Below are 17035 nucleotides of genomic sequence, written 5' to 3' on the forward strand. Positions count from 1 at the left end.
CACGCCTTTTGTAGTAGTTGTCAAGTTCCTCTGGAATCCTTTCTAGAGTTAGTATCATTCTACCTGAAGTCCACATTTGTTAAACACGAAGAAGATATCTACATCCAAAAGAAAGGAATTTGTATTGGTTCTAGAGTTGCGCCCATTCTGTGTGAAATATTTCTGAGCTTTGTGGACAGGAAGCTGGCACAAGGTTTAGATGGAATGGCAAAACATATTTTCCGCTATGTTGATGATTATTTAGTGCTTTTCGAAGCTGGCGATTATTGTCGATATTCAGTTAATATCTTGAAGGTGTTCCGCGAGAACGGCAGTGGCTTGAACTTCACGGTTGAGATGATGAAGGACGGAGCCCTCCAGTTCCTAGACCTGCAGTTAGAATTTTTACCCACTCATGTTTGTTGGCGCTACCATCCTCGTTCACTGAAGCCACTTCTGAACTTCACATCAAATCATTCAAAAATAATAAAGCACGGTTTAGCCTTTTCTTGTGTCCGTGCTGCATTGCAGAAGTCCTGCCAGGATAGATTGCAACTAAGCTTTGATGAACAGGTAGTTAGACTTAGGCAAGCGGGGTTTCCGGAACACGTAATTGTGCAAGCGTGCGAGAAGATGCGCAAGCACCTAAAAACAAATGGAACGCAGCCTGGAAATGATGAGCGGACCGCCAGAGCAAGAAAGTACACGGTGATACCGTACACTCACCGAGTGGCACACGGTTTAAAAAACGTGGCCAAAAGATATGGCGTCGACGTAGTTTTCTCATCTCCTCATAAGCTGGTGTCCATTTGTGCAAAGGTACAGCAAAGCATTGATAAGCAGAGAAACGACAGGGAAAGTGTTCCTGGCAACTGTGCAATTAACCACACCTACCACTATACAGATTGCAAGGAGGCCATAGTATACCAAAATACCATTATCATGCGGAAAAACTTACATTGGCCAAAGCGGAAGATGCGTTAACGTTCGTCTTTGTGAACACGAACGATCATTGACAGAAACAAAGCCATTTTCTCTCGCCGCTCATTGCCACGAATGCGGCTGCGCACCCTTCTTCAGTGACACAATGATTTTATCGCATCATAAAGAGCAGGTAGCAAGGGAAGTGATCGAGGCCTTCCACATTAGAAGAAAAGGAGATAAGTGTGTTAGCATGCCATCGATTTCGCTAAGTGACGCAGAATTTTCGTACCTTTGCAGCACCTGCCGACTATGATACCTGTTTTTTTGCTTTTACTTGCTTGAGACTTGTTTGGGTCTTATTCGCTTTTGGTGTTTTTTTTGTTGTTTTGTTGTTGCACATCACCTATATATATTGCGTGTTTTTCCTAATAAACTTTAGTTGCGAGTCAGCGCCTGTCCTGTGCCTTCTTTTACTTCGTCAACGTCTAGTGAGCGCTGTTTCTACAAAGTTGAAAGGGATTTTCAGAAAGCTCATCCCTACTTGAGAGGGTTATACAGAACAGGTATTTTTCATCGTACAAGACGAAGATCACAAATACAGGTCAGTGCCTCGGCTTGCACTTACAGGATCCAAGTACTTGGGCACCATTTCCTGGAGGAGCTTGGCCGTGGCCGGTGCCTGCTCGGACGGCTTGATCACGGCACAGTTGCCGGCTGCAATGGCCCCAATGAGGGGGCACAGCGTCAGCTGCAGCGGGTAGTTCCAGGCACCTATGACCAGGGCTACTCCGTAAGGCTCACTGTGGATAAGTGCCTGGTCCATGAGAAGCATCACATTCTTGGGAGCCTGCACCATTCACACCCAATCAGAGGATTGGAAAAATGGGTCCGCTTGATCGTGTTAGAGGTTCACAGCAGAAATGAACAAAGACTTTGCTAGTCTCTCGTTCTTTCACTCTGTGGACCATGAAATGCGAGGCACCTGCAAGCAACTTGGCTGGACACAAGTGCAAAAATTTGGACATAATAATGCGATTAAAACACTTTCTAAGGTTGAAGGCTGGCCTTGTTGGTACAGCGCATTACATATTGGACTGCACAACACTGGGGGGACACAATGATCAGGTAAGAAAGCCACTTTTGAATTGTTGAATGATTTGTTTGTTTATCGACAATATTATTGACCTCAAGAGGACACAACACAAAAGAAGGTTACGCGTGGGAGAAGCGCTACATTCAACTGTTTATTCCACGATAGTTGAAAGTATATTTGTTTATCTTTTTTTTTGTTCCTGCTGTTACATTATATTTTCGCACTCATTCGGCCAACAAGAAAACAAGTTGATACATGTGCACTCTGCTGTGTCTCACCTGTACATACCATCAGTGTTGCAATAGGCAGATGTGAAAATGTGTGTCAAGGTAGTTTGTCAGCTGTGCATTTATCAATGTGGTCATGTTTTTCACCATAGATGTTACAATGCAACATCTGTGGTGAGAAACCTCCAAGACAAACAACCTTGACACATTTTCACATCTGCCTACCCTTTGAATGCAAGTTAATTCTTCAATAGGACAAAATGCACAGTGATTTGGCAACAGTTCTTTGGGTCATAGTTTGCAAAGTGCCCACATGGCCTTGTGCGTTGTAGAAATGTTATCTGGGTAGCATAACAAAACACGAACACCAGAAGAAACGACGAGGACGAGACAAGTGCTATCTTTCAACAATGAAAATTTCATTTCCGGGATTGGTCGAACTTGCACACCCCAAAAGAACCCTGTGCACAGCGATGACTGACCGGCAAGTCCATTTCGCCACCCTTGTTGATTTCAGGCCTAGTGCAGCTTGGAAATCATTGCTACGTTCGTCAGGGACGTAGCCAGAAAGTTTTTTCGAAGGTGGAGGGGAAAAGAGGTTTCAACGACCCTTTATGTAGGTTCGTGCGTGCATTTCTGTGTATATACACATGCAAAATTTAAGAGCTTCAAAGGAGGAGTTGATCTAGCCCCTACCGACAGAGCGGTGCCATGAGCACTGTCGGCATCCGTCAAAACAAGATCACCATGCTGGCCGATCCACAATGGCCTGCTGCACTTCGAGATGCGGCAGACAAGTCCACCTTAAATGTAGTACATCAACCACTAAGAGGCACAGACAAGTGTTCGAGCACTACCGTTCTGTTGAAGACCGATGGTTGCACACCAACAGAAAGGCACACAAACACGTGTTTCTGTGCCTATGACAAAACTCACAATTTCCTAGTTCTCCGAGCCCAACTGCAATCTATGAATGTTGCTGCAATTTCAGTTGTATGCATAACAGCCCACGCGGTGGTAATGACGGCATCAAAAATTGTACCAGCACCTTGTGCTGGGAAGGCCACAACGTGTAGAAAGGTACCGGTACTGCAAGATATAAGCAGCGTTTTCACTGGAGCAACATTGGGTGAGTTAAAGATGGAAGGGTATGAAACTCTGTCATCTCCTTTCATTTTGAATCTGTAAGATGAATAACTCTTGTTTGCCAGATTAAATCTTGAAAACATCTTGTGCATTCATCTCAGGTTGACGCTAAGATGCTGCAATACAAAGCTCTGATGGTAACGTATGGGTGTATGGCCCTTTTATGTAATGAAGTGTTTATCCGTGCTTTTTAAGGTATGCACAAAAGGAGAAGACTGTGTGTTTCACAATGCACTGGTGCAGCCGAAGTTTGTGGCATTTGGGTACCACAAATATCCCAATTGATTCAGTAGCGCGTCGGTTGACTCGTGCAGTGCCCGCCCAACCTGGACCCACATGAAGGCGGGCTGTGACACCATATGTTCAGGGTGTAAGTGAGCCCCTTGCAAGAGTGCTACGTTCTTGCGACGTGCAGGTTGCACACGTTCCATCCCAGAAACTCCGGCACCAACTCGTATGCTTAAAGAACCCTCTCAAAAAGGAAAAGTTCCTGGGTGTCGTGTATATCATCATACGCAAACTGTCCTTACGTCTACATGGGAGAAACCGGCCACTTTAAGACAAGACTTCAACAGTACAAGAACGATGTCAAGAAAAATCATGCTGCATCCAATACCGTGGCTGAGCCCTGTGAAACTATGTTTCATGTTATCAACTGGAAAAACGCCCGTATGATTGCCAGGGAGAAATACTCTGCTGCATGCCTTTAACTCGAGTCCTTGTTAATCTAAACCATGCCTCACACTCTTAATCGCAATGAAGGTAATCTTCCACCGGCGTACGCTAGGTGCCTTAGCAAAATCATGCGCTGCAGATCAAAAGGCGAAGAGCTGTACCAATGTTTCCATTGTTAACATGGCTGGCGTGGGGGAGCCGAAACGCTAACACGTTTGTTTTCTAAATGACGCTGCGCCGAAAGAGCGCACCAACAACCAAACAGGGCCACGAGATCAATGCTTCGTTGGCAAAAGAAGGCCTGACAACTAGCCAACGTAGCCGTGATCCGATGCTGCAACCCAACCGAAATGCCAGACCTCGACATGCTTATCGACGGCCACAGTGTCGTCACTCTGGTTGACACTGAAGCCAACTACTCTGTGATCACTGGGCCATTCGCCGCAAAGTTGAAGAAAGTCAAGACCGCCTGGCAAGAGCCCGAAATCCAGACAACTAATTACGTTGACTGGAGTCAGCATGGCGAGAATCACAATTGCAGAATATTAAAGTGATTAATGCCTCATGCTTCTGAAGTAGTCTCGTCTACATGCAATACATTGGTGAGTTCAACATTCACTCCCCTATCCTTGGCTTCATTGTTTCCAAGTGCATATTCTGCATACACCAGCCGCAGTGGTTACGGCGCTCGACTGTTCGCCCGAATGTTGAGATGGAATCCCGGCCATGGTGGCTGCATTTCAATGGAGGCAAAATGCTAGAGGCCCATGTACTTGGATTTAGGTGCACGTTGAAGAACTTTAGATGGGTCAAAATTTTTGGAGACCTCCATTACAGCGTCCCTCGTAACTATATCGTGGTTTTTAGATGTAAAGCCCCAACAATTATATATTATTACTATTCTGCGTATAAACACAAACAATATGGAGAGAGAGAAAACAACTTTATTATGCAAGTGAAACAAAAACCATGGGAGGAACCCCTAGTCCGGGGTCCCTAGGACAACTCCGGCGACGTGTCGAGCCCATTGTATGATGGCTCGCAGGACCTCGGGAGGTCCGTTGCTGAAGGCATCGTCCCACAGCTCTTTTTTGCGTAGCGGGAGAGGAGGGGCGGTAATGGAGGGAAAAGGTTTGCCGTGCACTCGATAGTGACGTGGAAGATGGAGGGTCACTCGCCGCCCGGACAATTGTCGGCATAACAGTGTGGCCAGAACTTGTTCAGGGAGACAAGATTAGGAAAAGTGTCGGTTTGCAACTGACGTAGTGCCACTGCTTCCTCTCTCGAGAAGGAGGGTGGTGGCGCACGGTGAGTGCAGCGAATGCTTCTATAATGATGGAGAATGTCTCCGTAACGCAGCAAGGGATCAACCCACCCTGAACTGGTCGTTTCACCACGCCGGGCCGCCCGGAGGGAAATATCGCGGCAACTGCATGTGCGCGTTTATTGCCCGGCAGCGAGGCATGACCAGGGGTCCACATTAGGTGGATGCGGGAAGGTGTGATTGAACCATTTTGCGGGATCTGTTTGAGAATTTGTTGTGCCGCTCTCGGAATGCCATGTCCTGATAGGAACGGCCGGCATGCCTGTTGTGAGTCCGTCAGTATATACACTTCCCCTGGAACACAAATGGCGTGTCGAATGGCGAGAGCAACGCCGAGAATTTCTCCATACGTTACATTAGTGCCGCGCATTGCAACACAATCCTTCAGGGATTCAGAGCCATCCAACACTACGGAGGTATAGCCCTCTTGAGTGCGCGCTGTGTCTGTGTATAGAGCCTGGGATTCTGGGATGTTTTCGAGCATGCGGTTAAGGTATCGCACAGCAGCTTTACGCCGTCCATTGTCATGCACTGGGTGCATATTACGCGGCAAGGGATGAATATTCAGTACCTTGCGTAGGGCGGGCGATAAGGTCGTTGGGCGGGTTTCAGTTTCAAGTGGTGGGACAGAGTGCCCTAACCGTGCGAGGAGATGGCGGCCAGCATGTGTGAGCAAGAGGCGCTGGCGGTGACTGACCCAATGTGCCTCTAGTAATTCTCCTAGTGTGTTATGCGTTCCTAAATGAAAGAGACAGTTTGTGGAAGTATAGTGCGGGAGGCCATGGGCCAGCTTCGTCGCTTTACGAATGAGGGCCTCAACGCGAAGTTGTTGCGCTTGGGTCAACCGCTGAGAGGGAAGATGGTATGTATGACGGCTGATGATGCATGCCTCCACCAAGCGCAGCAGGTCCTCTTCTCGAAGACCCGAGCGCCTGTTAGAGACCCGCCGGATCATGGCCAGAATTTGCTCAGTTTGTCGGGATAGAAGGGAAACAGTATACAGCATAGACCGCTTATAACGTAAGTCGCCGGAGTCGCGAATATCCACACTATAAGCGGTACCGCACTACAACCAAAACAACATTTTTGAAAGGTTGCACGTGTGCAAAACATTACCAACGGGTAGGCGCGCGATTCCGACTATCGAGGCATGCGACTGGGACGTAAGTTTGCGTCTGCTTACATTTAGAAATGTTGAACGGTTAGCGTCCGCGGACCTGCGGTGCCGACATAACGAACGCGGGAAAAATGCGCCGTCACGGGAAGTCACTGCGGTAGCACACTGCGCGTGCGCCATGTCGAAAACGGTGGCGACCACAAACCAACACTCGAGTGTTTCACACGCACGCCCGCGTTTTCGTTAAAGATGTAAGTCACCCCTTCTAAATGCAACAACTGCAAAATGTTTCATTGACTCGGCACCAAACCGCAACTTCTGTAGTCCGCGGCTGCCGACATGGCAGCTACACTCTAAAAACTAAGAGAGTGCTCAGCACTCTCTTTGAGAGAGTATATTCTTGTCCCATATTTAACTCTTTTCCAGAGTAAATCACCTCTTTTTGAGGCAGAGTATAGTAATGCCCCCAGAAAGGGTTATAGTACTCCACCTCAACAGAGTAACATAACTCTTGTCGAAGCAGAGTAGCCGTACCCCTGCGAAAGGGGTAGTAGTACACCTCAAGAAAGAAATAGCAGAACTCGGGCCAAAATAGGGCCTTAAAATTGCGTTTGAGAATTTATTCATGCGTAGATCGTAATGATGACATAATAACGAGCACTGCGACAAAAAAAAAAGACGTGAGAAAAAAAAAACATGCGCAAGTGAGGTTCGAACCAGCGACCCTCAGATTACGAGTCCGATGCGCTACCACAAGGCCACACTCTGAGACGACGAACACGTCCTTTTTCTTTCATGTCACTGATTGCACTGACCATATCGGTGATCTGTCTTCATTTTCTTGTTTAGAAACGCCGGTTTGAGTATCTCTGTACATGCGACAACCAAACACAAGATAGTTCATTTGTTTGTTTCGTGCTTCCCGGTATCAGAACGTCAATCCGGCCCGTTTCTCAGCAAACAAGATTAGCGTATACGCTAATCGCACATATCCTCGGTTATAACCGAGGATATGTGCGGCATTCGCATTGACCAGCTAAGCGGTTAGTCATTTCTGTGTAGAAAACGCTGCACTTCTGAACTGCACATTGAACACTTCAGTTTTCGTCACGCTCTTGGACATATTTTTGGTGATTATTGTTCACGTTCCACGACTACAGCCGTAATAGCGCACTCTAGCCGTACGGACCATTTAGCCGTACGGACTCCGTGCGCGACGTTCGAGCAAAAAACGTTGATACTGAAATACGACGAATTTAAAAACCTTTCGAATGTAGTTTCGATCGTCGACCGACTCGATGAGGTGATATTTGCTTATTTAACTCCACAAATCCAAAGCTAAAAACGTGGATATTAGGCTTTATTCCAGTGCCTTCCTGTACGCTCAAAAGCACTGGTAGGCGCTGGATTCCAGTGCATTCCAGTAGACTGAAAAGCACTGGGAGGCGCTGGAAACGCTGCTTTTTTATTCATCCTCTCTAGCCCCGCGACGAATGCAGTGCTTTCTACTGTATATGCGTGTGCTTAATAATGAGTGGTCATCGCTCGCGGTATGCCGGCACATCGATAAAAATATAGAGAGGAGCAGGAGCATAACTGCGTTTTACTCTGTCACGCCAGAAGAGTATACGGGCATTCCACTCTCTCAGGTAGAGGTGGAGTATAAGCACATTTCGCTCTCTCCTTTCGTACAGAGTGAACGTGCATTTCACTCTATGCGATGCTTTGCGAGAGTAAGAGAACGCTCTGAGGAGTAACTCTGCATTCTTACTCTTGCGATACGCTTACCAGTTTTTAGAGTGTAGCGCTCGTTAGGCCTAGCGTGCACGTTGCAGCTTGGCATGCCGCCACGAGAAGCTTGCCCTAGGCAACACGGAAAACGGGCGTAGAAGAGATCGCACTCGCGAGCTAAACCGAGGGCACCACGCGTGAAACGCAGTTTCGGTTCGTGGTCGGGAGAACAGCCGCGGCAACTATCCTGAAAAAGTCTCTCAAGCTTGTAAGTCCGCCTGTTGGTGGCAAAGGCGAAAGCTCAATCGCGTCTCAAAGCATTGTTACTTGCGGGGGAATCGAGGTTGCACGCGCGATATCTGCGCTCTACGACGAAGCAACTATTTCCCGACGGAGACAAATATCGGTAACGCGCTCTTGAGCGGAGCGCGCATGTCATGCGGCCGGGGCAAAGCGCGCATGTCAAGGGGGCAAAGGCTTCTCCGTCGGCCACGCAACCGCTCCCCCTCCTCACACCACGCACCCGCGCCGGGCTGCTGTCCCCCACCGCCATCCCCTTTTTTTTAGAATAACAGAGAGCTGAGCTAGTTGGTAAGTATTCATTCTAAAAAGACAGGGCGTGCAAACACGGACACAAGAAAAAAGTCAGGACACCACAAACGCCGACTAACAACTGAAGAGACGCACAACGGCTGAAAAGAAAGAAGGCACGAAAACTTATCTGCGCATGCCCATGCAACAGGCGAACCTATCAATCCGGCACGCGTGGCGGTCTACGTGGAAGATAACTGTTGGGGCATTTGATTTCATCTTTATGCAAGTTAATCGATGGTTGGCTCACGCATGCACTACCACTATTCTCGATATGCGTGAGCCAATCGTCGATTAACTTGCATAAAGATGAAATCAAATGCCTCAACAGTTATCTTCCACGTAGACCGCCACGCGTGCCGGATTGATAGGTTCGCCTGATGCATGGGCATGTGCAGATAAGTTTTCGTGCCTTCTTTCTTTGCAGCCGTTGTGCGTCTTTTCAGTTGTTAGTCGGCGTTTGTGGTGTCCTGACTTCTTTTTTGTGTCCGTCTTTGCACGCCCTACCCCTTTTTTTTTCTCTCTCCCCCGCCGGCGCATCTCCGCTGAGAAGCACGCTCGCTCCCTCGCATCTCTGAGAATGTTCCGGCAGCCGCATTATAACCGGTCTTTCATCTCGGGGGACTGCACAATAAGCGGTATGCGTATACATGGAGTTCTATGGGAGGGTAAACGGGAGTCAGAAAAAATCGCATTATAGCCGGTACTGCACTGTAAGCGGTTACGTTATAAGTGGTCTGCGCTGTAGTTTGACCTGCCATCCGCCTGGACGTGTAGGCCGAGGATGCGAGCACGGCTGACCTGTGGTATGGGTATACCATCCACGTGTACAGTGGTGGGCGGCATCGGTGAGGGGCTGCGGGAGCGAATGATTATGAGCTCCGACTTTTGCGGAGCACAACTTAAGCCCCCTTTTCTCGCATACTCGGAGACAGTGTCGATTGCTTGCTGCAGTCGCTCCTGGATAGCACCGTCGCAACCGCGTGTACACCACAGAGTGATGTCGTCCGCATAAATAGCGTGAGCGACATCGGGGATCTGATCGAGAAGCCCGGGGAGCCCTGCAAGCGCGATATTGAATAGAGTGGGGGAAAGAACAGAGCCCTGTGGTGTCCCACGCCCTACAAGGCGGATTGTACCTGATCGATGCGGCCCGATTCCGATGGTAGCTGTGCGGTCTCGAAGAAATGCGCAGATATAGTGTTACATACGAGCCCCACAATGCAACTCTGCAACATTGCGAAGGATAAGTTCATGTGCAACATTATCGAACGCCCATTTGAGATCTAAGGCGACAAGTGCTCCCATTTGGGCGCGCAACAGTGGTCCTAAGACTTCCTCCTGTAATTGTAAAAAGACATCTTGGGCTGACAGATGAGCTCGATATCCGAATTGAGTGTTAGAAAAGAAAGAGTGTTCTTCCAGGAAAGGTTGCAGGCGCCGCAAGAGTACGTGCTCCATTAGCTTACCAATGCATGATGTTAGAGAGATGGGCCATAGATTTTCAACCTTTATAGGTTTGCCCGGTTTAGGGATAAGTGTAATGTCAGCATGTCGCCACGCTTGGGGAAGTGTGCCTTCGCGCCAGTATTCATTAAAGATATGGGTGAGGTAGTTGATATCCGCGTCACTCAAGTTATGAAGGGTGGAAAATCGGATTTGGTCCTGGAGCCGTGTTTCGTCGTCAGTCTTGTAGGACCACCCGCACCTCGTCCACGGTTATGTTGGCATCCAGCAATTCATTCTCCTCACCCACATACAGGTAATCAGGGTATTCTGGTGGCGGGCCTGTGGGATTGAATTGATGTTCTAGTTCCGTGAAACAATATGGAGAAAGGACAGTGGCGTAAATCCCGGGGGGGTCAGGGGGGTCCTGACCCCCCCTGTGTTTAGACTGGGGGGGACCCCCTATGCAATGCCCCCCCCCCCCCCTGAGATTTTGCATTCGAACATCTTCCATCTTGACTTGCTTGAAGTTTATTTTCACACGTGCCATTCAAAATCGCCCCAGAGTTCCAGCTCTCAGATACAACGAAAGAAATAAGCACAATTCAACAACTTACGATCATATTTTTACGACATCTTCCCTGTGATGTTCAAAGTCTGCAACCCATCCATAGCACCAATCACGAAAGCCGCTGCCATGCAGCGGCCGTTTATCCACGTGGTGACGTATCATTGCGCCTTCTAACTCGCTGAGAGCAACGAGATTCGTGAAGACATTTCTTCAGCACCGAGTCTGGGGCGAGAGAAATTGAGTAAAAGATATTCGGCCTTTGCTTGCAAATATCGCCACAAATGAGTCATCTTTTCACACCCAACTGAAACTGCACGCATTTTTCAGTACCCCTATTCATTCAGTCGCCCCCATATGTATACTTCCGGAGCCCCTGGCTGCGCGCGCGTTTTTGACGAACTTCTGGGCCCGATCCACCCGATCGTTCAAACTACAGTGTTCTGGAAGTGTTCGCAGCGTCACCTTAGAGTCACTTAGAGTCAGAGGTAGCATATGCAGTAACTCTACGTCACCTGAAACTTTCCGGCGGGTTGCAGGGCGCGGCTAGCTCGCGTTGCTGTTTTGCGCGCAAGAAAAGTCTGAATTACGGTGCGCAACACACGAAACTTCTTTTCATGCAAATTTCTGTGAGTTGTGAAATAAAGTGCTGTCGTTGTGACCGATTTACAGAGGGTGGGCGATATTTTAATAGGCTATGATGAATATGAATGCTCCTGCGTGTGGGGCGTTCAAGTTTTTTTTTTTTTTTTTTGTACTGCTGGTCGATACGATTTTCAATGCCCTTTCGCCACTGTAGCGATCCTAGCGACTTCACTCCCGCCTTTCGAGCCCCACTATACCGGATATAAACAATGCCTCATTTTTTATTTATTTGCTTTCGCATGAGCTGGTCTCTGCGACTAGCCTACTTAATGCTGTTTTTTTTTTTTTCGCGAATCAATAATCGGCGGAATCACTTGGCTTTGTATTAAATGTATCCGCACGGTAATCTTAAATTTTTTTTATTTGCAGACATAGATCATACAAGGTTACCAAAACTGGTTGGACTCGTAGGCTATATATATTGGTACGTGCGGGTCCAATGAAAAAAACAACAACCCATACATAGGTATTATGAGTACATAACAAGTAACATACATTACGTGCGTACATTTTTATTACACCGCAGAATTGCACCACGAAAATAACACTCGACAGCGTCACGTGCTGACAAACTAATTTTATTTACATGGAACCCTGCCTATGTATGCGCAAATGCTGGCCATATCACAATATGGATTAACAATGCATGCATGGTCACTCGTTATAAAACAATAAACTGCCGATGACAACCGTCGATCTAACTGGAGCATCTCAAAGGAGCGCAATCCCCGTGGGCCTCCCCCGCTACTTCAATCATCCCCCCTAAATCTCTTTTTTTTTTTGTACATCGATCTCTATCCAGCCCGTTTCATCTGGCAGTAGTTCTGTGCTTAGGACTTCGAGCGAAACAAGCAGCCAGAATTCTTTATCATTTTTTAGAAGTACCCTGACCGCTTTACCAAAGCACAAGTAAGGTTTTGCTGTCACCGCCCTCGTATTTTCTTGCTTTTATTGTTATCGCACTTGACTTTGCGCGGTCACTCTTAGCTTCGTTGCGTCCAGCTGTTTTTTGTTGTCAAACGCTGCACCAGAAATTTCTCTGCACGTACGCTGCATGCTCTATGTGCACGACCGCCGGAGACTGTAAAAAGCGCCTCCCTCCAGTCCAGATGCAGCGGCGGGCCGTCTTTGAGACAGTTGCAGTGTACGGATAGACACAGATGCCGCTCCTTCAGAAAAACAAGCATATATAAGTGCAGCAAAGCTGCTCGCGTGGTGCCGACAAAGGTCCTTCAAGCGAATGAATGGCGGGAACATGCGCTGCAGGGCATGCACGAATGGAAACAGTAGCTTCTACTACTTGGGTAAGCTTTAAAAAAGAATAAAATGCTCAACCCCCTTCTCCCTCCGTTTTTTTTTTTTTTTTGTGATCTCTTGTTGTGTCATTGTGGTGGCCCTCTCCCCGCCTCCAACCCCGCGTTTGTTGATACCCCCCCGGAATTACAGCGTAACCAGCGTAACCCCGACCAAGAGGATGCGCTTCACACCCCGCAAGAGAAGTTTTCAGGAGAAACTGGCGCCAAGACCCCTGGCGGGCGCCCAAGCAATCGACGCGGAGAGGGCCGTAGAGGCGCGGCGCAGAGATACGGCAGTGAGCCCACTGCCCAATTCTAGTACACTGTAGTTCAAACGAAGACGCCTGTCCTCCGGTTTCACTTTGTGGCGGAAAAGCAGGGGGGCAAAACTTTCTTTAGTAGGTTGGACGACGACAGAGAATCAACACGTCCGCTTGGTTTGAACGCATCACGAAGACTGCTTTGTTTGTTCACTATTTACAGTGCTCTCGTAGAGAGGGAAAATGAAAAGGAAAATAGAAATACAGAAACACAAGCACAGTCAAAAGATTTGCTCTGCACCCCGCACGTGCAACAAACTTGAAGAACAGCGGGAGAAAACGCTTTCCCTGTGTTGGGTGACGCTCCCTGTGGCTTTCAGTGTTCTTACACGGGGTGGCCAGGGCGCGTGGGTCGTAAAACGACGAATGTCAAGGACGTTCTCCGCTCTTCCCGTACTCATTGTCGCCTTCAGCCTCCTTGGTTGCAACCCCGAAAATGCGTCCCCCGGGTTGCCCCTCTTCCTCCTTTTCGCCGCGGGGTTTTCCAATTAAAGCTGCTTCGAAGTGGGGGCTGCTTCCCAATATTCGACAAATACGACATCACTGGTCAGTCGTTCGGCAGTTTCAGCCTGCACGCGTCCACAGAAGTGCTGCCAGCACTGCAACCGGCCGCGCAACCTTCTTGGCGTAATGTGCTTGTGACTTTCAACTGGACTGGGAAGATGCCGCACAAGCGGCAGAGTTCGCTGAGCTCGTTCTTTCTGCCGAACTCCAAGCGACCTTCTTCGGAAGACAATGTCACCAAAAACACTGATGAGGTGAGCCTTTTATGTAATTGATCATTGATTATAATTTTGTTTTGTCGGGTACCCTTAGTGCAACATACAAGGATTTTTATTCTGATTAAAAAAGGGGGAAGTGACAGTTACTTGAACGCCGCCTTGAAAGCCCAAAATGGCTTGCAGTCATTAGACAGGAGGTTAACTACCACGTTACGTTAAACAACGAACAGAAATATGCTAGATAACTTTTAAATCAATGGTTTCGTGAACTACGTTGCAACTAGCTTCAATGGAGCTATTATTAGGACTACCCTAATTCATACAATTCGCTAAAAAGCAAGGAATGTTTGGTGGTTTCATCCACCGGTTCCAGGATCACGCACCGAAGGAATTAATGCCATTTAGAAGAGCGGCGTCGCCAACTCTTCATTATTTAAGAATAATAACAGAGAGACGAACTAGTGAGCCGCAAGCGGAGTTTGTGGTGTCTTGATTTCTCTCTTGTTTCCGTGCTTGCACGCCCAGTCATTTTAGCATGAATCGTCATCGCCTTGAAGTTGATAGAAGCGCACGCACAGCAGTGACATGTTATCAAGGCATTGAGTCCAGTGACGAGCTACCCGAAAACTCTTCTACGCACCATCTACATGGCTTTCCTAGCGCGGTTCTTGAATCACGCGAAGGAACCTCGAAACTTTGTAATGTTCAACCTCCCAGCTTTCCTGCAATATGCCAGCGGGCGAAAGTTTCCCCACGCACGATCTCCAGGCTGGTGGCTAACTTTCGGACAGTCTGTTTATTCATGAACAAAAGTGCTTACAATCAACGAACACGTAGCCGTGAGAATTTTTCGAAACGCTGCTGTAATAGCTGAGTTACACGTGTTTGATGATACAAAAAAGGCCCTCGCTCGTTTCTCTCTTTCCTTCGTTCATCAGCTCGTCTCTCCTCTCAACACATTCTCGACTCGCGCAGCTGTGTAGCCGCGCGTCCTCTCACTCCATAGGGAAAGGGCGCGGCGCCGAGTCCACACACCCTCGCAATGTGAAGGCTCAGAGTTGCGTATTTGCGAAGAAAAAAATATTAAAAAGCGCATACTTGAATCTCCCGTATATTAATGACACAAAACATCCCATGATGGCATGATGCCCTCTTCGAGTTTATTCGGACATCAAGCAGGAAGTGATGTAACACATAGCGAACCGTCCAAGGGCGTCGCCCCATGGCTCCTTCAATCAACCGCTCCCGCGGTGAGAAAGCAAGGAGAAGGCTTTATGTGTGTACCGGGCTCTAATTTTGTTATGCAAACATAAGCTGCGCAACGAGTTCTGGATATCTGTAAAAATATTTTGTGTATGCACCTGATGAAAGGGACATGAAAGTGACTTCGGTCACCTCTAACTTTCTTTGTCATATGCTCTTTCGGAGAGAACGAGGCGAGGGGGAATAGTGTGGGGTCGAGTGTGGAACACTCTTTTTTCTGCCTTCTTGGCGTCACGTAGCACGTGATCTATATACGAGCAGGCAGCTGACCAATAATCCTAACACTCCTAAGTTTCCTGAAGTTTCAATCCACATATATACCCTATAAAGTGGACAGGGAGATTACCGCTGCCGTAGCGAAGTGGTAGAGCATCGGACGCGTTATTCGAAGGTCGCAGGTTCGGTACCTGCCGGCGGCAAGTTATCTTTTCGTCCACTTTACTTTCTTCACATTTATATTCTAATTACTACAAATAACACCCCCTATACTATCCTTGGCATTGCTGTGTGTTAGTTCTCATTAATACCAATGTTTCGCCATACTAGTGAAGATGTCGCGAGGTGCTGTAAACTCAGATGAGCATTCACGCTTGCTTCAAAATCAAATTAAGATAACTGAAAGCTAACGTCCGCCAGTTATAAACGGCCAGAAGTACCCTTGCACGCATACAGACAATCAAACAATACAAACATCTCGAGGTTTCAATTTTGGTGTCAGTGTTCCTTTAACGTTTGTTTCATATCCAGTGTGTAGATTCATCGAATGCTCATCGGCTGTTTGGAACTGTGTTGTAGAAACTAGTTCAGAACGTTGTATGACTCATTCGTCGCGCAGTGCAGATCGTCAAGAGCATTGCAATAACGCGATATATGGATATTTGTGTGTTTTCTTTTTGTTTTATTGTAAAGTTTTCATTTTTGTGTAAAATAAAATGCACATTTCTAATAATCAAGATGGCTGCCATGCAAAGTCCGGGACCCCCCCTGTGGTTTTGATGGATTTACGCCACTGAGAAAGGATACAGCATTGCCCAACACCTCTTCTGAAACCCTAAATCATCTGTGTAATAAAATTCTTTTTACCCAGTGATTCTCATTTTGCGCAAAGGTATTTCAGGAAAACAATGAGGTGTTCAATAAAATTTGTTGCTGGTCTAGTTGGTGCATAGTTAAAATATAAGACGGTGGCGCAAAATGGGACAAGGACGAAACAGGAAGAGACGTATACAAGCGCACACTACCAACTGATTTATTCTCGAAAAGACGCTCAATATATATGGAATTACGCACATGTGCAGACGGCCGAAATCAAAAGCGATCTTGCAAAAAAAAAAAAAAAACGCACTGCTGTGCAGGACAATTGAAGGAACACTGACACACCCACTCCCGTACAATCTAATGAAATAGGCCTCAGCCAGTTCTCTTGCTACTGCGTCACAACTTCGCTTTTTGCGCCACCGTCTTATATTTTAACAATGCGGTGTTCATGAATTCTCATTTTTAGCGCAAAAAGAAGGTGTAATGATAGTAACTGTTGCCGTTTGATGTCCCAAAACCACAATATGATTATGAGGGACGCCACAGTGGAGGGCTCCAGAAATTTTCTGGTGTTCTTCAACGTGCACCTAAATCTAAGTACACACGGGCCTCCAGCATTTCACCTCCATCGAAATGCAGCTGCAATGACCAGGATTCGAGCACATGACCTTCGGGTCAGCAGTCGAGCACCATAACCAATAGACCACCGTGACATGTCAGCGTGAAAGAATTTCTTGGCTAGGTTGGCTGGTTTTACAGACACTCAGCTGGTATCCGCAAAAGCCACGTCTTGAAAGCACGTGACCTCACCCACCGAAACTGACAAAGAGCTGGTGTAGCTTGTGGGAGAGCACGTGCGCCCATTTTTCTTTTCCTTAATGGTGGCACGATCGCAGTCTGGCAACAGGGACAAACCGGCCACTTAGAAAGG

General features: G+C 47.5%; 1 protein-coding gene across 2 annotated transcripts in view; it reads right to left on the reverse strand.

Moving 5' to 3' along the window:
- LOC119387120 (aldehyde dehydrogenase family 3 member B1) overlaps positions 1–17035 on the reverse strand; it is a 78719-nt gene that overhangs the window by 54696 nt on the left and 6988 nt on the right. For both annotated transcript variants that reach the window (XM_037654428.2, XM_037654429.2), the window contains exon 5: positions 1529–1750. In XM_037654428.2, coding sequence (XP_037510356.1) covers positions 1529–1750 — 222 coding nt within the window. The remainder of the gene's footprint in view (positions 1–1528; positions 1751–17035) is intronic.

The sequence above is a fragment of the Rhipicephalus sanguineus genome, chromosome 3 (assembly GCF_013339695.2).
Source record: "Rhipicephalus sanguineus isolate Rsan-2018 chromosome 3, BIME_Rsan_1.4, whole genome shotgun sequence".
Lineage (NCBI taxonomy): Eukaryota > Metazoa > Arthropoda > Arachnida > Ixodida > Ixodidae > Rhipicephalus > Rhipicephalus sanguineus.